Source organism: Eublepharis macularius, chromosome 13 (assembly GCF_028583425.1).
Source record: "Eublepharis macularius isolate TG4126 chromosome 13, MPM_Emac_v1.0, whole genome shotgun sequence".
NCBI lineage: Eukaryota > Metazoa > Chordata > Lepidosauria > Squamata > Eublepharidae > Eublepharis > Eublepharis macularius.
Window position 1 is genome coordinate 5,768,622 of NC_072802.1, and position 23,846 is coordinate 5,792,467.

General features: G+C 42.1%; 1 protein-coding gene across 2 annotated transcripts in view; it reads left to right on the forward strand.

Annotated features, from left to right (window-relative positions):
- ATRX (ATRX chromatin remodeler) overlaps nucleotides 1–23,846 on the forward strand; it is a 183,272-nt gene that overhangs the window by 53,789 nt on the left and 105,637 nt on the right. The window contains exons 6-9 of one of the 2 annotated variants that reach the window (XM_054995798.1): nucleotides 1,532–1,651; nucleotides 6,100–6,209; nucleotides 8,140–8,207; nucleotides 9,474–12,217. In XM_054995798.1, coding sequence (XP_054851773.1) covers nucleotides 1,532–1,651; nucleotides 6,100–6,209; nucleotides 8,140–8,207; nucleotides 9,474–12,217 — 3,042 coding nt within the window. The remainder of the gene's footprint in view (nucleotides 1–1,531; nucleotides 1,652–6,099; nucleotides 6,210–8,139; nucleotides 8,208–9,473; nucleotides 12,218–23,846) is intronic. The other variant, XM_054995799.1, reaches the window with a different exon arrangement.

A 23,846-nucleotide genomic window follows, 5' to 3' on the forward strand; every position in this document is an offset into this window, starting at 1 on the left:
TACCAGATGACTAAAGATAACCAATAGGAACTTCTTTTGGGAACTTTAAAGAAGCTACATATCATTACTCCTTTCTTCCTCCTCCTAACTGTTAAATCAGTTAGAGCAGTTCTCTGAAATGTATGACCTTGAGAGAGATAACAAGGAATAAGAATGCCTAGACCAGGTGCAAACTGAGCGGTTAATATTCTCATTAACCCTTAGATGGAATAAAGGCCTGTTGCATCACACAGCAGAAAGACACAAAATGAGATGGCTTGACTCAATAAAGGAAGGCACATCCTCCAGCTTGCAAGAGCTGTGCAAGGGTGTTAATGATAGGACATCTTGGAGATTGTTAATTCATAGGGTCGCCATAAATTGGAAGTGATTTGATGGAACATAGCGCCCCCCCCCGCCAATGACATAATAGCTGAAAGAAAAAGGTAGGTAGGGTGGGAGGGAAAGAGAGAAGGAAAGATGGTGCAGGTGCTACCAGGCAGAGGTAAAGAGGAAAAGCAAGAGATAGGAAGGGACTGGGGAAATGAGGTCTGCCCCCCAAATTCCTCATAGCAGCTAGCAAGATTGCGGGGGGGGGCATGGATTAAATGGTTGGACTAGGATGGGAGATTCTTGGCACTCTGTCAGCCTGACCTACTTTAAAGGGTTGTTATGCAGGGGAGCCATGTATTCGACAGATCTTTGGAAGAAGAAAGTCATAAAAATGTTTGGATAGGTTTACGTAAATCTCCCCACATACTATGCAGATCTCAAAATATTTTGAGAAAGTAAAACTTCTCATAAAAGTGTTTTTTTAAGATTGAGAAAAGTGCAATGATATATAAACTTTAATAAACAGCAATACCTCAAACTCCATAAAATACATAAAATGCTTCTTGTGTTCAGATAAAATAAACGGCCAATCACATTTCAACAATGTCTTCATCTGTGGTCCATTGTCACAAAAAAACCATACAACATACTCTAACAAGTATTTTATTATATTTTTGTTTTAAGGTATTGCTGTCTGTTCATTAAAGTTTATCTTTTCATTAAAGTTTATCTTTTAAGAATAGATTATTTATAACCATTTCCCCTTTTTCTTCTTTAAGTTTTAGTGGATTGCAGGTCTATTCTCCACTCTATCCCTTTTTCTCATAGAAAGTATTTCTAGCGTTCTAAAAGGGAAGTGTTTCATAGGAATTTTTTTCTGGTTTCCCCTCAAATTCTATTTTTTTTTCTGTGAGAAATATTGAAGAAATACCCTTGGGAGAAGGGGGACCTATCCTCCCACTACTTTTATATGCAGTGTGCTTGAAGTACCCTAGATCTGTGATGGTATCAACTTTATAATTAATCTGTATGCTTCCAGACTTCTGTCTGAACAATACAGAAGTCCTTAATACTATTCACTGACCACTTCTGCATTAACACATATGAAAGTCGTGCTGAATCTGTGGCCTTTCTCTTGGTACTCTTCTCCATCTATTGCTAGATTTTTGTACTGGGTTTCTGCCTTTTTATGCGTTATTTTTAACTATCATCTTTTTAGGTACCGTAGTAGTACAGCCAGAGCCAGTGCTTAATGAAGACAAAGATGACTTTAAAGGACCTGAATTTAGAAACAGAAATACTTCTAGAATGAAACCTGAAATTCCCAAAAAACGTGGAGGTAAATGCAACATGCATCACGTTTTATGATATGCTTAAACTGTTCCATCATAGCTATTTTATTTTTCAAAAGTATACATTACCTGTAATTCCTAGAATATGATTATGTTTTTTGCTTTGTTCATGTTATTACTTTATTGTTGCACCAGCATTTCAGCAGCAAGGCATATGAAGAGATTTTTTCCCCCTCTACCTTGCATTATATGACTTTCAGTTAGAAAATGGGCAGTGGGTTCAGGACGGACAGAAGAATGCACTACTTGACTCAAATCATAGTTATGGAATTCACTACTTTAAAACAGGATTGGACAGATTTATGGGGCCTGTGTATATTGGCAGTTAATAGCTATGATAGCCAAAAAGAATGCCATATTTAGAAATGTCAGTTGGGGAAGGCTGTTTCTTTGATGAGAGAGTGAAATTTTCAGAGGCATCTGCCTTGCTACTGTTTGAAATAGAATTCTAAATAACATGAACTATTCTCTCAGGGCTATTCTTATATCAGCAGTGAAAGCTTGAAGTAGTCGTATGTATGTATGTCTGAAACGGTCTAGAAGGTTTTTCAGTTCATACCACTTCCCACCTCCCAATGTAAGTACACCTGTGCTGGAGCAGACAATGTCTATGTAGTCCAGTGTTCTGTTTTGCACTGACCAGATGCCCCCAGAAGCCAGCACCTTTCCCTTTTGTTGTTTTCCCTCCAGTACTGATTTTTAGACAGTTGCTGCCTCTGGACATAGAGATTCCATATAGTCATTGTGATTGGTAACTATCGACAAACCTGTTCTCCATGAACTTGTCTCATCTTTCAAAGCTAACTAAGCTAGTGACCATCATTTTACCACTGTAGCAATTTCCACATGCCAATCAGGGGTGTGCTATTTGGGTTTCTGGTCTGGGATAAGCACCTGAATTGGACCCAATTTGTAAAGATTCGGGATTTCCAAACCGGGCCCAGTATTGCAGGCCCAATTCGGGAATCCCGAATCAAAGCTTTCTGAAGTGATTCGGGTCGCTTTGGAAAGCTTCGGGCATGTTTAAACCTCATGCATTTGCTCCAGCTGACTGGTGGGGGCTCCACCAGTCAGCTGAAGCAAGGGCGAGGAATTTTATTTATTTATTTATTTATTTATTTATTTTATTCAACTTGTACTCTGCCCTTCCTACAAGCGGGCTCAGGGCGGCTTCCAACAAATACACTGTCAAAATATAATAAAAAAACTTATTAACACATTAACACTCAGGCGCCATCAGACAGATGGGCTACTGCAAAATCATCATAAGTCCTGACACCACCATGATGTAACTCAAGGGCGGCTGCAGAAGAAGGGTGTGGTGGTCAGGAGGAGGACAAAAAGCTGGCCCATAGTCAAAGGCCCAGTGGAACATATCCGTCTTGCAGGCCCTGCGGAACTGTAAAAAGTCCCGCAGGGCCCGAATCTCCATTGGGAGAGTGTTCCACCAGGCCAGGTCCAGGGCAGAAAAAGCCTTGGTCCTATTTGAAGCCAGCCGAATATCCCTTGAGCTGGGGACCACCAGAAACTGCTTATCCGCAGAGCGCAAGGCCCTGTGGAGGACATAAAGGGAGAGGCAGTCCCGTAGGTATGCAGGTCCCAGTCCATGGAGGTCTTTAAATACTAAGACCAGTACCTTGAACTGGATCCGGTACTCAACCGGGAGCCAGTATAGCTGGCACAACACAGGGTGGATATGCACCCTAAATGGCGTCCCCACTTTAAGCTTTAAAGTGTCCCCCCATGCTGCTTGCAAGCAGCGCAGAGGACACTTTACATTTACGCCCTTGCTCCAGCTGACTGGCGGAGTCCATCAGTCAGCTGAAGCATGAGTGGACGTTTTAAAGTTTGCACCCTTGCTCCAGCTGCCTGGCGACTCCGCTAGTCAGCTGGAGCAATGAAAGGGGTTTAAACTTTAACCCCCCCCCCATTGTTGCTCCAGCTTACTGGCTTGCTGCTTTGGGATTCAAGTTATTCCAGATTGTTTTCCCACTTTGTGTAAACCTGAAGCAGGAAACTCATACAGACTCCTAATGCATATCTCTCTTTGAGTAAAAGTATATTCTTTTTTGGCTTTTCTGATTGCACTGCCATCACTTAATTAGATCCCTATGAGTTCTAGTATATTGGAGAGGGGGAATATTCTCTAATTATTTACTCCATCTTCTACTAATTTTATAAACTTCTATCATGTTCCCCTTTAACCGTCTAGTTTCCCTTTGGGCTTAAAAAAAAACCCTCTTCAGCTTTTTCTCATAGGGAAGGCGCTCCAACTCCTTGATTATTCTGGTTCTTCCTTTCTGTATCTTTGTTGAGTGCTACAAGATTCTTTTTGTCCTACCATGTTCAGAACTGTGCACAGTATTCCAAATGTGTTGCATTATAGATGTAGGCAAGGCCATTATAACACTGGCTATCCTGTTATCAATTCTTTTTCTAACAATATCTAGGATTTGCTTTTTTCAGTAATGCTGTGCATTCAGTCAGCTTTTCTGGTCAGCCGTGTCCAGTTCAGAACCCACCAGCATATATTTAAAACATAAGTGTTTTTACCCCAGCCTGCATAGTCGGAGAGTAGGGGTGGGCACGAACCGCGAAAAAAAGAACCTCGTGGTTCGTGCGTTTTCACGAACTTCCCCCAACTGGGGCAAGTTCGCAAACCGGTTCGTAGTTCCTGGGGTTTAAATGCCCCTTTCCGTGCAAAGGGGCATTTAAATATGCAGATCAGCTGTGTATCGGGGAGATCCCGGACAAGCAGCTGATCTTTTAAACAGCAGGGCTTGGCTGGCTGGCCAGGAGTTCTTGGCCAGCCAGCCAACCCCACCTGCAGTTCAAATGGCCATTTCCCCGCTGCTCCAAGCTGTGGGGAAATGGTGATTTAAACTGCAGGTGGGGCCTAGCCAGCTAGCCAAGCCTCACCTACTCTTTAAATGGCCATTTTCGTGCCGCTCGAAGTGGTGGGAACTCCTGGCCAGTCAGCCAAGCCCTGCTGTTTAAATGATCAGCTGCTAGCAGCTGATTCGCGGGTTTAAATGCCCCTTTCCATGCCGCTTTGCAGGTGTACGGAAAGGGGCATGTCTTTTTTAAACAAACCAACCAAATGAACCAGCATACCAATTCGGAAGTTTGTGGAAAGGAGCTTTTACGAACTGCTGGTTCGCGAACCACAAACCGGGCCAGTTCGTGGTTCTTTTTGGTTTGTTTTTGGTTCGTGTTCCATTTTGTGCCCGTCTCTATTGGAGAGAGGTCCTCACAATTCATTTTGTCTTTCACCCTCCTGAACAGTATGGGTGTCACCTGGTAAGATGGCCAGTTCTCTGTTTGCCACCAGTTCCGGAACGTTTGTAATAGATTGGTTCCAGTAGCGATCTATGTAATATCCTATGGCATACTTTCTTCCATTGTCATTTAACTAGTTTCTAATCTGTGTATGTCTTAAATTTTTTAGAAATACTGGTCCTTACCTCTTTTTACTCAGAGCTTGTGCTCCCTCTCATTTTCCTCATTTGTGCATTTTCCTCATTTTATGGCCTCTTACGGCTTTTAATTTCCAGGCATCCTAAAGGGGTTTGACCTTCTTGACCTTTCAGCTTCTTTTTAAAATATTGTTATTTTTAAGATTTTTTTTCCCCTTCTGAAATCAAGTGTGGGTTGTGTTGACCTTTTTGGACAGCTTGTGGTCCTGTTTGCCTAATATTCAAAAACCCCATCAAAGCAGCTCTGTGTTTGGTTCACAAGCATAGCGTTGCATGAGTAATTTATCATAGAAAGGAGAGAATGGAATTTGGGGTGTGCTGCAGAAGGGGAAACACTATCTGCATAATTGGTCATATATAGGATGCAGCTTTAGGTTGCAGGATCTCAGACTCTGAAAACTAATTTTGATTTTGCTGTGGATAAATTGGTGGCCCTTCTGCTTCTTTCCATTCGTTCAGCTTCTTGATGAGCCTTCATAGCATCATAATCTGGGGAGAATTAAATCTTACAATCTTTAAAAAAACCTTCTGCTTATTTAAGCAACAATTCAGCCGTCAGCTGAGTAAGCATAATTTCCAGTGTGGCTGTTAAATAGACTGTAAAACTATAAACAGTATTGAAGTCTTGAAGCATAAATATTTAACAATTCAGGAATTTTAATGTGAAGCACATTCTTATTTGGGAAGCTTAAGCTATTTGTGAGTGGTGGAGTATTTTTTATTGATCCTTCAGGTTATGAACTCTCTCTAAATATGTAGCCTGCGTGAAATGTGATGAGGAGGAAGAAAATAATTCCTTATTGTAGAAATAAATGAACTTGTTAGAGTCTTTTTCTCTAGCCTTTATAAAATAATTTTGTTAATGTTAATGATGCATTGCCTTTGTGAATATGTAAGGTAATTTGTAAGGGAAAAATAGGTTTGTATAGAAAAAAATAACAGTTGTTTTTTTATTGCAGAGGAAGGGCTGCATGGTATTGTGAGCTGTACAGCTTGTGGACAGCAGGTGAACCATTTCCAAAAGGATTCAATCTACAGACATCCCAGGTTAAGGGTACTTATCTGCAAGGTATGAAGCAATATTAAATATGTAGAATATCATGCACATCGGCCGTCTGAGTTTCATTTTTGTACAAAACTTGCTCCCCCTAAGGAGCAGCAGTCACCAGGCACATGATAGGTCTTGCAGTAGTGTTCATTAATACACACCATATTTTACTTAAAATGTTTTTGTCCTATCTTTTAATATGCCCTTGTAAGTTGGCTGGCATAATATCAGCTGTTAAAATACTAAAATAACTACTCCCTGTCTTATAAGTGGTGGGCTTTCAAAGCATGTGGGGATACTGGTGGTGAAGGCAAGGTCTGTGCATGAGTGTGTGTGTCAGAAGGAGGTCTGTGCCTGTTTTATGTGTGTCAGAAGGTCTGTGCATGCTTACCTGTGTCAAGAATGCAGCTAGCTCTCTGCACAGGTCACACATATGCCTTGTTTTTCCTCTTCCTACTCTTTGCCACCCCACTGGTAATGGACAGTTTTTTCCCTTGTGGTCAGTGGGTGGAATGTGAGGTTTATTTTTAAGGTTCTGAGACCCATTCCTTGGCTACAGTACCATTTTGTAGAGAATATAGTACTTTGGTTTTCACTGCCATCATTTGCCCTCTGAGGTAAACCAACATTCTTATACCCTGGTAGCTTGGATTATACTATACCCAGGATAAACAGAAAGCAAGACCAAGCAATAATAATACAATTTTTTAAAGATTTGTTAAATACTTCAGTGATCATTGTTTAATATTATTCAGATTCACCATATTTTGTTCTTTAGCATTACTTATTAAAGGAGGTGGCAATCTCTATGCTAGTTCTCCCCCCTCAACATAAATAGCCAGTTTCCTTTTTTCTCTTCTTCACCCCTAGCCAGCATCAGAGGCTTGCTTGCATTGTTCTCAAGTTTTCCTTCTGGTTAGATTCTTTTTGGCTTGTTCTGTATTTTGAAGACACTGACACACATATGAAGCAAGTGATTTCTTCTTGCTCAGGACCATTCAGTGGAGATGCTGAAGCTAGTATACCAAGGTGCTGCAACTGAAAGACCGTATCTGCTGCTCCCGTCTCTGTCTTCCTCTTGTTTCCTCTGCCACATCACAAGCTCTTCCTCTGTCGTCTGCTGTTCACATACGTCGTCTGACTCTCTGATCAGGCTGAGTCTGACCATTCATTCTCTCCTGCCAGACCCCTTCAGCCAATTAAATTTCACTGTGTCCCTCATTTCATTGGCTCTAAGCTAAACACCAGTGAAAGTGGTTAAACTATAAATTGACTGACCAGTCAAACTGAAACTGATCTATTTTGAATTCTTCTGTCTCGTATGAATATGAGAGTCAGTCACTCAGAACCTCAGAGAGGAATCAGTTTCCTTGGCAACTAACAATGGATCAGCTCCACTGCTTGCAGGCCACTTAGAGGCCTATATGCCTTGTACCTTTACTTCCCTTCCAGAAATGAAATCACTTCATGATTCTTATGGTTCTTTAATATGAAACATTACCTTTTTATATAGAACTATTTACAAACACATATATTTGATAACTTCACAGTAAGGATTTTAACTGTTTCTCTACTGTGTGTGCACCCCCTTGCTCCCAACATGTTACAATACTGGAGATTTGTAATATTTATCCATTTTTCTGTTCCTTCATTGCACTGAAGCTGCTGTGATGAAAGTGAGGGCATGGCTTGACCAGTCTTTGGTCAGGTTCTTAACTTGTTTTTATAAATAGAAAATAATATCTTGTATTGGAGATGGTATCTTTTTGTTAATTGTTCACTGGTTCATGGAAACGGAACCAGTAGCAGAGAGAGAAGCTTTGGTATCTTCTGTCTTCCCATGGTTATTCATGAGAGTTTGAGCTGAGTAGCAGTGTTTAATACATTGCATTTTTATCATCTGACAATGCAATTAAATGTTTCTGAAAGAAAAAACTTGTTTTCTTCATAGACTTGCTTCAAATATTATATGAGCGATGACATCAGTCGTGATGCAGATGGAATGGATGAGCAATGTAGGTAGGTATATAAAATATTTCATCATATTTAATATGCTAGTAGGAGTAAATCTGGGTGTACTTGGACCAGCTTGGTGTTGTTTAAAATAGAGGGCTAAGATCCAGGGAACCACAGAACTAGTTTCCTGCGTCCAAGAATAATTTCTGTGCTTCTCAAAGAGCAGCCCTGTCCCCATGTTGCATGGCAAATGGTTTGAATTGCATTTCAGAAGCAGTTTGTGATTCTACCTGGAGCATTGGTGTTTAAAGAAAAAACAAAACACCCACCTCCAGTAGCATTTTGAATTCTGATCTAAATTATTAATGTTGTGGTTTTCAGTAAATTTGCAATGTATCAGCGATAAAGGTTGAATGCAATTTTTTTCTGGATGTGGTATACAATCTTACAGTGTGTATTTCTTGGTGGTAAAAGTATATAATTATCCAATTGTTGAATTTATCTCTAAATTGCAATTTAACATGTAGTAAGGCAGAGGTCCCAAATCTTTTTGAGCTTGCATGCACCTTTGGAATTCTGACGCAGGGTGGTAGGCACAACCACAGAATGGTTGCTGTGGGAGTGAACCCTGCACATGCACGCATGCGCTCGCGCGCGCACACACGCACACACATACACACACACGAAGCCCAAGTGCAGAGGACAAGAGGAGTAAGTTTTTAAAATTCTCTGGGAAAGGGGAATGTGCGAGACAGAGAATAAAACCAACTGTTGGTGGCAGCAGTTGCTAACAATGTCATTTTAATCTGTGTAGCCAATCAGAAGTTCAGTTGCCCCACCTAGCCCCACCCAGTTCCTAACAGGGTTATTAACTTGCTGGGCACCATGGAAGGTGTTGGCGGGTGCTGTGGATCCCATGAGTGCCACACTGGGGATTGCTGTAGTAAGGTATTTACTCTGTTGAAGTCATTCATGCTCCATTTACTTCTAGAGGAATAAGAGAAATCATTTAATTTGTATTTGGTCTAGACAAAATTAATGTGCAGCACAGATGCAACAAAACTAAGGGACAGTTTTGGGTTTGTGACTTTCTGTAGGGCAAATGGTCCACTAGCATTACCCTAAGGGCATTTGTAGTGTAATAGCACTAAATTCTCCTGTTTGTTCTGTAGTAAAGTGTTTACTTCTTGACACAATCATAGCTATTTCCATCTTAATTAGTTTAAGATGAAATATTATTATAAATAACTAGCCTTAGATATAATGAAGCTAAAACCTTGTTTTTTGCGGTAACACATTTTAAAATAATCTTTCATGCTTTAATTTCAGATGGTGTGCTGAAGGTGGAAACTTAATTTGCTGTGACTTTTGCCATAATGCCTTCTGCAAAAAGTGCATATTGCGCAACTTGGGCCGAAAGGAACTGTCAGCCATCATGGATGAAAATAACCAGTGGTACTGCTATATTTGCCAACCAGAACCATTGCTGGACTTGGTTACTGCCTGTGATAGCGTGTTTGAAAATTTGGAACAATTACTGCAGCAAAATAAAAAGAAAATCAGAGTTGAGAATGAAAAAAGTAAAATGTATGAAAATACACTCAAATGTTCTTCAAAAAAGAGTAGTTGTAATGGAGAAGAAAAGAAATTAGATCATTCACATTCTGGTGCTCTAACGTATTCCTACAAAGCATTAATGGTGCCAAAAGACCTGCTTAAAAAAACAAAAAAACTGGTTGAAACAACAGCCAATATGAATACTAGCTTTGTAAATTTTTTAAAGGAAGCAAGTGAAAATTCTGAAATAAACTCAACAATACGCTTACGTCAACTGAAAGCTTTTAAATCCGTTTTGAGTGACATCAGAAAGTCTCATCTGGCATTAGAGGAAAGTCTGAACCTTGAGATTCAAGCTCTGGATGCAAAAATCCGGCAAAAGAACACCAAAGACAAAGAAACTGAAATTAAAGTGGGTTACAGTGAAGTAAAGAAAACTGAAGAAAAGGAACTGAAAGAACATAAAGTTACATTGGAGATCAATGAGCATATGAATCAGAGTGAACCTATAATGGAACAAACAGGTAGCAGAAAAGCTTTCTGCAAAGATAAAAAATTGGGGAAAACAGAAGGCCTTCAGTATGAACCCCCAAATGCCGAGGCAACAGATATGGACATTGTATCTGTCCCCTCATCTGTTCCTGAAGATATTTTTGAATCTTGTATGGAAGCACAGAAAGTAGCAGGTGCAACAGATCAAGGGACAGTTAATTCATGTATAAAGTCTAATACTACTGCTAAAGACAGTAAGGGGGGGAAGAAGTCGATGCAGTCTACCAAAGTAACTAAAGAATTGGTTGTGAAATTGACTCCAGTTTCCCTTTCCAGTTCTCCTGTGAAAGCTGAAGATCCAGATGGAAAGCCAGGAAAGGGAGCTAAGAAAGAAAGTGCAAAAGAAAATTGCAATAGCAGTACTGAATGTCCACCAGAAAGTGAAATAATTTCTTTGGTAGAAGATCCTGATCTCAGGCGGTCTCCACGTGTGAAGACCACGCCTCTGAGGCGGCCAACAGACATTAACACTTTAACTTCTAATTCAGAAGAAGACACCAATGACATGCACCATGAAAAACACAGACGAAAATCCACAAAATCCAAAAACGAAAAAGATGAACAGAGTTCTCCCGATAGTACTGTTCACAGCCCTCGGTCTACCATACATTCTGATTCAAAGCAACTAGACACCGTGGACCAAAGTTCTGATTCTGATGAGGTGCCTGCAGTCCTCCAAGAAGTAGCCATGATGAGCCATAGTTCTTCAGATGTTGACAGCAGTGGAGAAGTAACCAAGGATGTTTTAACTGTTCTAAGGAAGCAGCCAGGGAAAGAAGATAATGGAAAGCGAAAAAGAAAAAGTTCTTTTGGGTCAGATTTTGATGCCAAAAGAGGCAAGTCAAGTGAAGCTTCTGCTAAAAAGAAACGGCAGAACTATTCAGATTCTTCCAATTATGATTCTGAGCTAGAAGGAGAGAATTTAAGTAAAGGGGAGTCAACAAAGCAAGCTATGAAAAAAGGCCCAAAGAGAGAGAGTTATGGATCTTCAGAAGATGAACCAAATAAAAAGGGGAAAAGACGTTCACTGCAGCAGGAGGGTGACTCATGCAATGAAGTTAATGATGGTGAACTCTCTACACCAGATAAAGGCAGACTAAGCCATTCTTCAGAGGAGGCATCTTGCAAAGAGATAGTGGCTGAGGAAAAGCAAACAAAAGATGTCAAAGGCAGGCCCTCCAGAGGCAAACAGGACGCATCATCTGAAAATGAAGGGAGTAATATTTCAGAAAACACAGGCAGATCTTTGGCAAAGGAAGGACTAGATTTGTCTTCGGGTGATACTGGACAGTTTCTCAAACGAGATCAAAGAAATGAGTCTTCAGATGATGCTAGAAAGAAGGCTAAAAGAGGCACAAAAGAGAGGAAAAGTGTGACCTCTGCAAAAGGGCAAAATGATTCCTCTTCTGAAGTTGATAAGTCTTCTCCTGATAAAGAGAGTTGCAGTGCTTCAGGAAGTAACAGCAAGAAGCAAAGTGCTTTTGAAGGAAAGACAAAACGGAACCTGAGAGAGAGAACATCTAATAAACTTCAGGGCAATTTTTCAAACTCCAAGAGGTCTGCCAAGAAAGAACTGGCTGTTGATACGTCAGAGGAAGATAATGTAAATAAAAAAGGAAATGGTGCTAAAGAAAAGAAAAAAAACAGTTCCAAAAGAAAAAATTCACCAAAAGTAAGCAGTGACTTTCTTTCCTCTTCTGATGAGGACTTCTGTGAGGACAAAAAGAAGAAAAGAGGGGCACTCATTAAAGGGAAGAAAAAAAATGATCATAAAAAGAGAGGGAGAACTGGTTCTACAAAAACAAAGGATGAACCCAACACCACCACCACATCATCCTCATCAAATGAGGCTGAAAATGAGGATATAAATTCAGCAGGCGAGGGAAGCAGCGATGAGCAGAAAATTAAGCCAGTGACAGAAAGCTTGTCGGTGGCTACGAAAATAGGATTTTGTCAGTCTTCAGGTGTGCACGAGATTAAGTTTAAACTATGTTACTGTTTGGTTCTTCTTGTTTTGAAAGTTCTTGGTCATAATCTAGAAATTATGTTGGCAAAAACAGACCACTAAAGCATGTATTGTATCTGAAAAAGTTCATTTTCTACTGCGATAAGTGTGTTTTGGGTCTTGCAGTTTCAAAAGCACAGTAGGTGCAGGGCATGAGAAGCCCGTTGAATCCTGTTCCTTCCTTGAAAGAAGTAAGGTTACTGTTCTCAGAACATACTACTACTGTCTGTTATGGATAATTTCAAGTGGGATAGCTCCTTGAACATTTGAAAAATATTTCTTTGGGATATCTTTATGTTTTGAATGGTACAAAAGAACACAACTTGCGGTACAAAATAGTTTCAGGTAGGTAGCTGTGCTGGGGTACAGTAGAACAGCATAATTTGAGTCCAGTGGCACTTTAGAGACCAACAAGATTTTCAGGATATAAGGGTTTGAGAGTCAAAGCTCCTTTCTTCAGATACAGGGAGGAGTGGAGATCCCTGAGCTTTAATATCCTAGTCAGGAGGTGGGAGAGATGAAGCAAAGAAGGGAGTCAGACTGTAAAAACACAATGCAGCTAGATTAGAGCAGAAATTATCTGTAGCGAGATAAGAATTCCTGTCTCTGTTCAGCCCTGGGGGTTCCATTTTTCTGAACTTTTAAATGAACTGAAGTTCAGCAATTTCACGTTGTAATCTGTCCTTGAAGCTTCTTTGAGGACCGCCACTTTTAGGTCAGTAATGCAATGTCTTGGAACATTAAAATGTTCTCCCATTGGTTTTTAAGTGTGATTTTTAATGTCCGATTTATGTCCATTTATTCTTTTGCATTCGTGCTGTTTGTCCAGTGTTGAGAGTGGAAGGGCATTGCTAACACTTGATAGCATATGTAACATTGGAAGACAAACAAGTGAATGAACCTGAGATGGTATAACTGGTGTTGTTAGGTCCAGTAAATATGTTGTTGAAGTGAATATGGGGACAAGAGTAGGCATCTGAGTTTATTGCCGGCCCTGGTCTTAGAGTCTTTGTGTTAGGAGGTACATTAATGTGAGTGAGAAGTTGTTTAAGCTTAGGGGGCTGTCTGTGAGCAAGAAAAGGTTTGCCTCCAAATGCTTGTGAAAGATGAGTATCATTGTCCAGCATAGGCTGCAAGTCATTAATTGATGCACTAAACTTGTTTGAGCTGAGAGCTGTATGTGACCCCCAGTGGAATTCTGTTGTTCTTTTGTTTGGGCTTATTTTGTAGCAGATTATCCCTTGTTATCATTCTGGCTTTGTTGATCTGTTTTCTTACTACATATGATGGGTACTGCAATTCCAAAAATGTCTGTTGTAGATCCTGCAGGTGAGAATCTCTGAAAGAGGCACTGGAACAGATGCAGCTGTAACGCAGAGCTTGGCTATAGGCAATGGATTGTTTGGAGTGTTTAGGATGGTGACTGGAGGCATATATGCTGATCAGTAGGTTTCCTGTATAAGGTGGTTTTTAAGCTTCCGTCATGTATTTGTACAGTGGTAGCTAAAAATGTACTTCCTATGTGGATTGATTCATGGTCAAGTTGATGGTTGAGTGGCAGTTGCTGAAGGCAACTTCTGCGTTACAGCCTTATTTGTTCCAGTCCTCCCACAGAGATTCTCACCTGCAGGATCTACAACAGACATAATTGGAATTACAATACTCACCTAATATACGATGATTGGATTTTTAAAAAGATTCCTACTAGTATAATTGAAGCTTGGTGCTTATAGGACCTAAAAATAGATACAGTTGTAGAACATAAGAGAACAAGTTTAATCTGAATACTTAGACTGAACCAGGGTGGATTTGATTTAAATCAAACTGATTTAAATCATGATTTAAATCACGATTTAAATCACTAGTCATTAAGGCTTGATTTAAATCATAGTTTTCTACATAAAGACTAATTCTTGCTGGTATAACTTTAATATGCAAGTAGATGCCTGCCTTACCGATAGGTAAAGGAACTTCATTAAAGTATTCCCAAACTGGGTCTCTTTTACGGCCTGCTGCCATTATAGGTTTTTTCCTCCAAGGAAAGAATGTGATAAACCTCAGGTCATACACACAAAAGATCCAAAGACTTGTGCAGTATTGTGCTCAAAAAGTTTCACTTTCATTTTGTACTGCTTGCCCCTCCCTCCTCACACTTAGTTTCTTCTTGTGCAGATCTATTCCACTCCAAACAATCAGAAAAATATTGTTTCTATTCACTGAACTTCTTGAAACTTAGCACTGGAGGGGTTGATTCTGTCTTCATAGGTTTGTAGAACAATAGGATTAAGGTCTTTTTCTCAACTCTGTTCATGTTATAACATCTTTGCTGTGAAGAAGAGGCATGTGATCTCTGCTGAGCTGACACAAATTCAGTTTTGAGAACTGCAAAACCAAGCATCTGTGATAATATCTTGTAGGCAGAGAAACTGCCCAATAATCTTACAAAAACCCTCTGGAAGAGCATGACATTGTGAATGGATTAATGGAATTTATTTACCAAAAAAATTAAACATATACAGCCTTATTCTACATAATTAAAAACTAATCTTTATTTCATGATGGAATAACCTTTGGATGGTAATATATTTTCCTCAAAAACATTTTATTTAAAAAAATCCGATTTAAATAAAAAAAATCCGATTTAAATGTAAAAAATCCGATTTTTTTATTTTTTAAAAAAAATCATTGATTTTTATCCACCCTGGACTGAACAAATTGTTTACCTCAAGGTAGTTTTTAGTGTGTAAATAAGTTTAAAGGTTTATGATTTAAAATGTTAACTGTTAGGCTGGATCTGATCTGGATTGAAAGAGAGGTGACAGTTGTTGGACTTCTTGAAGCCTTTGTTGCAAACTTTTGATGGCTGGAGCTTTTCTAGCCGCTTGGTCATCTACATATCGTCTTTGGTGTGGCTGTGTCTCAGTGTTAGAGCCCCTGCTTTGCATGCAGAAAGATCCCAGGTTCGGTCCCTGGCATCTCCAAGTTAAAAGGATCAAGTAGTAGGTGAGGCGAAAGGCCTTCGTCTGTGACCCTGGAGAGCCACTTCCAGTCCATGTAGGCAATACTGACCTTGATAAACCAATGGTCTGACTTGATATAAAGCAGTTTCATGTGTTCACACCAAGCTATTTCTCTTTAGCCAACCTAGGATTAGGGATGAGACCTGGGAATTGTGGGTGGGTTTGAGCATCAGCTGGTAGGATGTTGTGCAGTCTTCAGTCACGCCTTGCTGAACATATTTGTGTAGTGACAACAAAAATGGAAAGCAGTGGGCTTGAATGTGTTCTAATTGGTGCACTACAGGATGTGATGATAGGTTCCTTGTTCAGAAAGTTTGGCAAATAGCTTCTTCAGACTTTGAAACATCCAGTTGTTGAATTATTATAATGGAAGAAGACCTAGATTAATGGGAGTAAAATCCCCCCCAAATATTAGAAGATTGATTTATTTTCAATAATTTTCACTACAATGAATAAGGGTCAGCTCAGCTGTGTTTCAAATCTGGGATATTTTCTTGGCAATAAGAAGTGTATTATATGAAAAATTCTCTTTCCAAAGAAGTGAAGCAAGAACGCCAGTACAAGCAACATGACCCAATTCTGTAGGAAGCCTTAGAGGAAAATTTGAAAAGTTGTTTGTGGAGTATCACGTGAACTTTCTACCAGAAAAAAGGCAGATTGAAACATGCGGATGACAAAAAGAATTAACAATACCTGAATAATTCCAGAGTTCTTGACAATGCTGTTATCTGAAAATGATTGTACGTTGTCTTCTTTGAAAGAGGAAGGAGATGGTGATATAATAATATTTGCTTTATACATTGTAGGGTATGAACTCTGCCTGAAAATACCAACGTACCTTTTTTTTAAAGTGTCTAGCCCTTGAGTTCAGTAACATGTCTGCATAGGGGATTTTCAGACCGAGGTTCCAGTAGGGGCACATTGGAATGTATTTTGTTTTCTGGCATAGAATATGGTCCAGGTGGCCTGATCTCATCAGAACTCAGAAAGTAAGCAGAATAGGCCCTGGTCAGTATCTGGATGGGAGACTACTAAGGAAGGCCACAGTTGCTACTCAGAGACAGGTAGTGGCAAATCACCTCTGTTCATTTCTTGCCTTGAAAACCCTATGGGGTTGCCATAAATCGGCTGCAACTTGACAGCACGCACACACCGCTCTATGTAAAGTCATGTGATTTTTACATGATTGAGAGGACCAATAGTATCTATCGACATCTTTGGAATGGAAACAATTTTCATCTATGCCTAAGAGAGGCCAGGGAAAAGCCCTAGTGGACCTGGCCACACTAGGTGCTACTGTCCTTGCTCTTGGCTTCATTGCAGCTTAGGGAAGCAAGGCTAGGATTGATGTGGGAGGCTTGAGTGTGTTCCAAAGAAAAAGCACATTCGTCTCCAAAGTAGTAGTTGAATCTCTCTCAAACATCTTTTGAACCTTGGCGGTTTTCCTGGAGAATAAGAATTAATCTTCCATAAGTACAGTAATTTTTATTTATTTATTTTATTTATTTATGAGACTCAAGATGCATTACACAGCGTAAGTCAATGCAGTCAGTAGGATGAGATATCTTAACAAGCAATGTAATAGGTCTAGGATTACAGAAGTCTGAAAAAAGCATAAAGAATTGGTCATATGTTAAGCAGTGTGGAACATGGCATTGCATAAGTAGAAATCACTGTAGTAAGAGCTGGATAATACCTACAGCTGATATACTATGCAAAGTGGTATAGTCCACAGTCCTATTTCTTTTATAAAAAAACACCTTCCTGAACTATTTTGCTATAATATGGCTCTATTACCTTTAGAGAAATGCCCTTTTGAACAAAATCACAGAAACGCAGGAACTTTCTTGACCTCAGGCAGGCCATTCCACAGAGTGACCACATCTGGCCCATTTGCAGAATGGCACCCCCCCCAAAGGCTCTGCTGAGATGAGTGAACCTGTCATCGAGGAATATAGAAGGAGAAGCAGTCCTGCAGATATGAGGGTCCCAAGGAGTGAAAGGCATTGCATGTGATAGCCAGTACATTGAACTGAGCCTGGTAACTGATGAGCAGCTCCTAGAATGATTGCAGAAGGGGTGAAATGTGCATGCTTCTGAGAATAACTGAGCTACAGCATTTTGTACCAACTACAGTGGCCAAGTTAACTTAAAGGGCACACCAATGTAGAGTGCATTATTTTTATTTGTTTATTTATTTTATCGTATTTATATTCCACCCTCCCCTCAAGCAGGCTCAGGGTGGATAACAGCATTAAAACATTTCATATAAAACATTTAAAAGCATTGTACAAAAATATTAAAAAATAGCACTCTTTTTCTTGATGGCGGCAATACCTTTAATTACAAATAGTGCAATAGTGCAGTTGAACATAGCAGCAGCTTAAGAACAGTGGTGGGCAGCTCTCATAGGGAGGGGAGTAGATGTTGTATCCTCCAGCCAGCGCAGGCCCAGCCTCAGCCATAAGCCTGGCGGAACAACTCTGTCTTACAGGCCCAGCGGAAAGATAGTAGATCCTGCCGGGCCCTGGTCTCGGTAGACAGAGCGTTCCACCAGGTAGGAGCCAGGACTGAGAAAGCTCTGGCTCTAGTCGAGGCCAGGCGGGCCTTCCTGGAGCCAGGGACTGATAACAATTTCTTTTCTCCTGATTGGAGGGTCCTCTGGGGAATATACGGGGAGAGACGGTCCCTCAGGTATGCTGGCTCCAGTCCGCACAGGGCCTTATAGGTCAATACCAAGACCTTGAACCTGATCCGATACTCCACTGGCAACCAATGCAGCTCGCGCAATATTGGTGTAGTATGCGCCCTATTTGGTGCTTTCATAATAATGCGCGCCACTGCATTTTGCACCAGCTGTAATCTTCAGGTCAGGCACAAGGGTAGGCCCGCGTAGAGCGAGTTACAGTAATCTAACCTAGAGATGACTGTTGCCTGGATCACTGTAGTTAAGTCACAGGTAGACAGGTAAGGGACAAGTTGCCTGGTCTGCCGCAGGTGGAAAAAAGAAGACCTGACAACTGCTGTGACCTGTGCCTCCATTTTCAGGGAGGCATCTAGGATCACCCCCAGGCTCTTAACCCTTGGAACTGGCACAAGCTGTGCCCCATCGAGGGTCGGGAGCCGGAGTCCCGAATCCAGTCCTCCATGGCTCAAGTATAGGACCTCCGTCTTTGTTGGGTTCAGTTTCAGTTGACTCTGTTTCAACCAATCAGTCACGGCTGCAAACGCTTGTTCCAGGACATCTGGGGCTGAGCCGGGCTGGCCATCCATCATCAGATACAGCTGGGTGTCATCTGCATATTGATGGCACCCAAGCCCAAAACTTTGCACCAGCTGGGCAAGGGGGCGCATATAGATGTTAAACAGTAAAGGGGAGAGTATTGCCCCCTGCGGGACCCCGCACACCAATGGGTGACGGGGTGAGAATTTCTCCCCAAGCACCACCCTCTGTCCCCGACTGTGGAGAAAAGAGACAAGCCACTGTAAGGCAGCCCCTCGTATCCCCACATCGGCGAGGCTGTGAGTCAGAAGATCATAATTGACTGTGTCAAACGCTGCTGACAAATCCAATAATATCAGCAGCGCTGAACCACCTCGGTCCAGATGTCTGTGAAGGTCGTCTGTGAGGGTGACCAGCAGCGTCTCCGTCCCATGTCTTGGCCAGAACCCGGACTGAAAGGGATCTAGGGCCGAGACATCATTCAGAAAACCCTGTATCTGTCCCACCGCCACCTGTTCAATCACCTTTCCCAGGAACGGGAGGTTCAAGACTGGGCAATAATTGACCAGGTCAGTGGGGTCCAGTGATGGTCTCTTCAGGAGCGGTCACACCATGGCTTTCTTTAGTGGCCCAGGGAAAACCCCAGTGCCCAAGGATGTGTTAACAATGGCCTCCAACAAGGACTGCAGACCATCGGCACTGGCCTTTACCAGCCACGATGGGCATGGGTCCAGGGGGCATGTGGTGGGCCTAACTGATTGCAGGGTCCTGTCAGTCTCTTCCCTGGAGAGTGGACTGAACTGATCAAATATTGACCCTAAAGATGGCCAAGGGGTCTCTAGTTCCTTCACTGTATCAACTGTGGCTGGAAGGTCACGGCGGGGAGACAACATTTTTTCAGCAAAAAAGCTTCCAAAAGCCTCACAGCTGATGTCCAAATTCTGAATTTGGCGGTCTCCCCCTGGGAGGGAGACTAGTGACCGAACCACATTGAACAATTTTGCTGGGCTTGAGCTAGCTGATGCGATGGAGACTGTATAAAACTCCTTCTTCACAGCCTTCCCCGCCATCTCATAGGCTTTCATAAACGTCCTATAAGATGGTCTTGCCTCTTCGTCGTGAGATCGCTGTCACACTCACTCAAGCCGTCTTAGCTCCCGCTTCTTTTCTTGAAGCTCCTCTGTATACCAGGGAGCCCGTCTTACACGGGGGCAAAGAGGGCGATGGGGAACGATTTCATCGATGGCTTTGGAGAGCCGGCATTGCCAGTCCTCCACCAGCTCATCTAACGAACCGCCGTGGAGCATAGTATCCCACAGAGCATTCTGGAAACCAATTGGATCCATAAGTCTCCGCGGGTGAGCATAAATCAGCTCACCGCCCTTGCGAGGGGGGTTGGCATCTCCAGTCGAGCCCTCAAAACCGAGTGGTCTGACCATGGCACTGGTTCTGTTGCCTCTAGATCCACATCAAGGTCCATCCCGAAGATCAAGTCTAGCGTGTGGCCCGCTCTGTGTGTGGGGGTCGATACAAATTGGGAGAGTCCCAGTGCTGCCATGGAAGCTACTAGGTCCGCAGCCTGTGCAGAGGAGGCATCTTCAGCGTGGACGTTGAAGTCCCCCAAGGCCAACACTCTGGAGAACTCCAAGGCCCACCCCGCTACCACCTCTAGCAGGCACGACAGAGTATCTGCTGGTGCGCTAGGCGGCCGGTTCACCAGACAGATGGCCAAACTCTCTTCGGCACCCCACACCAGGCCTACACATTCAATGCCAGAGATCTCAGGGGCAGGGAGCGGCTTGAAGGAGAAAGACTCTCGAGTGAGGATTGCCACCCCTCCCCCCCGGCCTCCTATTCGGGACTGATGAAGGACCGAATACCCTGGGGGGGGGGTCAGTTCTCCCAGGGCAACCGTTTCACCCTCCCTCACCCAGGTCTCGGTCATGCATACCAGGTCCATATTGCTTACCGCAAAAAAGTCTTGCAATGTGGCAGTCTTATTATTTATGGACCTGGCATTGCACAACATCAGTGTAGAAGTGGGATTCCTTCTTCTAGCTCCATCCCCAGTGTATTTCGGGATGCAACGCAGGTTAGAAGGGCACCGAGCTAAACCATATCTCCGTGCCCTTCTCAGCCGAGACCAGCTCCCACCGCCATACCTCCCATATCCCCAGAGGACTGGGATCTCTGACTCCATACTGGCTCCCTCCCTATGCCCACCACTATCCAGTTCACTTCTCGTTTTGACCGGCAGCAGTAGACAAGCTCAATGCCAGTCCAAACAACAGTGACCTATGACACTGATATTAACCACATATCATATAGCAAAGACCTAGTCATATGCATATCTCAGACCTTATGAAACATTCCTATCATACAATTTACTCTTGAGTCAATGTATTTTAACACAGTCCTCAGTAGCATAACCCTAACCATGTAGTTTATGATATATTGTCGAAGGCTTTCACGGCCGGAGAACGATGGTTGTTGTGGGTTTTCCGGGCTGTATTGCCGTGGCCTTGGCATTGTAGTTCCTGACGTTTCGCCAGCAGCTGTGGCTGGCATCTTCAGTGGTGTGGCACCAAAAGACAGAGATCTCTCTGATCTCTCTGATCTCTCTGATCTCTGTCTTTTGGTGCTACACCTCTGAAGATGCCAGCCACAGCTGCTGGCGAAACGTCAGGAACTACAATGCCAAGACCACGGCAATACAGCCCGGAAAACCCACAACAACCATAGTTTATGATAGTTCAGTGGCAAGATCATCATGGCATGGATCCAGGTTGCCAGACTGGCTGGGTCTAGTTGGGGACCACCTTCTGGGATAAATGAATTTGGAAGAAAATGGGGGAGGGGTTTTTGCAGCTGCATTAACTTGCTTCTTTAGCAGTAATACCAGGTCCAGTATAAACCCTAGGCTCTTAACCAGGCCAGCAAAAGTCCGCAGAACCCCATCAAAAGTAGGAAGCACAATGTCTAAAGGCTTCAGCATTCCCAGCCAGTATTACTGACATTTTGTTGGGATTCAGTTTCAGTTTGTTCACTCTTAACCACGCCCGTCAGACCTCTGTCACTTTACCAGGAGATTTGGATAGAGAAATGTAGAGGGGGTGTTGTCAGCATATTAATAATACCCAGTTCCGTAACTATGAGAATTCTGAAACTGTGAGACCACAAAAAAGAAATAACAACAATCCCCTCCTCACACATAGTTGTTTGGGATTGAAAACCTTAAATAGTTTTATCTAACTGAAATCTTTAGGTTATCAATGGTTGACACATTTACTCCATCCCTGCATCTTAGCCTGAACTGTGCATACTAGAATCCAGAGTGGAGAAGCTGAAACATGCCTTGTTCTAGGGCTACAGATAGGTATTTTGTGGGGGATCCAGGAGTTTGTATGTATTGGAGGGGGAGTTACATCCATTAAAACAGCAAAGGTATAAATATTAGTTGACTGAAATACTATTTACTGCATAATTTTAACAAAAGAAAAATGGTGTCAAGCCATTCTTAAGATTTATTATAATTAGACCTAGTGTCTGGAGGTCAGCAGTCAAGAAAGTAAATTCCTAGCCACCCTGCCATCCAGGAAAATAATATAGCTGTGACTCACTGTGGAGTAAAATGGTTGTATAATTAAAAAGGGAGGAAAGTTTTTAAATCTTGTCTGTTTTCTCTATTGGCCGGTATGTCCAGTTGATATAAAGGAAGAAGGCTATCAGCTCTTCCAAGTCTGTTATCTGGGGTCATTTGCACGCTTTTGCAGAATAGTGGCGAGTAGGGGTCGAGTTACTTCTTAATATCTTGATTAGGTAATCATTGGCATGAGTTTTCCCTTAACTATGTAAGGATTAGAATTTTTCAGCTTGGGCTGAGCCCAACCCAATCTTTTTCTCTGTCATGGCATACGTGTACAGGATTTTTCAGGTGCCCCCCTCCCCAGCCCCTTCAAGTTTACAGGGAATGATGATTTGAGTTGAGAGATGGAACTGTATGAATTTGTGAGAGTTCAGAACTTTACCAAATTTACACATGTGTGTAGACAAGTATTATTCTGACAGTGGTTGAGTCAGCTATTTGGTTATCTCTAAGTAAGTAGCATCATCACACAAGTTACTAGCCATGCTTTTTCCTCCAGATAACTGTACCGCACCTGTGCTTCCAGGGCTGTACATTTAACATCCATGCAGAAGAATCTGGATCCTGTTTCTACAGATCTGGAACCAATTCCTAAGAATTCATTCCACCCAATTCCAACACAGATTTGGATCAATACTTGCCCTGGATTGTTCTAGTTAGGGAAGAGAAACTGTTATGGATGTCAAAAATATTTGCAGAGCAAATAAGAAGAATTTGAGAGTGCTCATCATGACCTAACTTTGATGTTCAAAAAGCAGGTTGGTGTAGTGCCTTCTGGCAGCTCTGTCTTACTTACCAACTCTCACCTTTCTTATATTCAGCTAATCTGGCCATGCTGATCAATGCTTTTGGACTACCATAATGCACCCTACATTGGGCTGCCCATGAAGACAACCTGGAAGCTTCAGGTGGTTAGGAATATAGCAGCCTGGTTATTGTCAGGGGCTAGCCAGTGGGAACATATATTTAGCTTAAAATGGCTACCCGGGCTTCCAAGACCAATTCACGTTGCCCTTCATTAATGAAAGACCACGTTTCTAAAGGACTGGCTTCTCTCCCATGTCCTTGTGTGCCAAGTATTGTCCCCAGGCTGGAAAGGGGGATATGAATATTTTAAATAAAATAAAACTATTTGCAACCCACCCTACTTCCAAGGAGGCATACATGAGGCATACAATTTCCATGGCAACCTTCTGAGGTAGCTTGAACTGAAGAGGGTGACTCAGGCTGGGGTCAGCATTGAGCTTTGTGGGTCAGCCGCAATTGTGAACCCTAGTTTCCTCTATCTAACACTCCTTACTGTTAGTTACTGGCTTTATGATTACATTTATATATGCAATTTAAAATGATGTGCTTTCCTTTTGATAGGGTAATTGGAAAGGGTGAGATGTAGGGGGAAATCCTAACTAGGAGCTATGAGAACTCGAATACCAGTGTGATATGTTTTAAACAAACATGGAGTTCTATTATGTAACAACACCTTTTTGAACATTTGCTAGTCAGATTGGTATACATATTATCGGCTTTTTTTTGAGGGGGAACGCTCTGGAACGGCATTCAGGCAACTCTAGAATCTGCCCACGTGATTCCTTCAGCTGTTTTGAGTTCATTTGGTTTTCTTCAGTGAGTGAGTGAGAGAGAGAGCAAGCGCAAGCGAGGAAGTGGACGCTGCTTGGGCCTGGTGCGGGCTCTGCAGAGG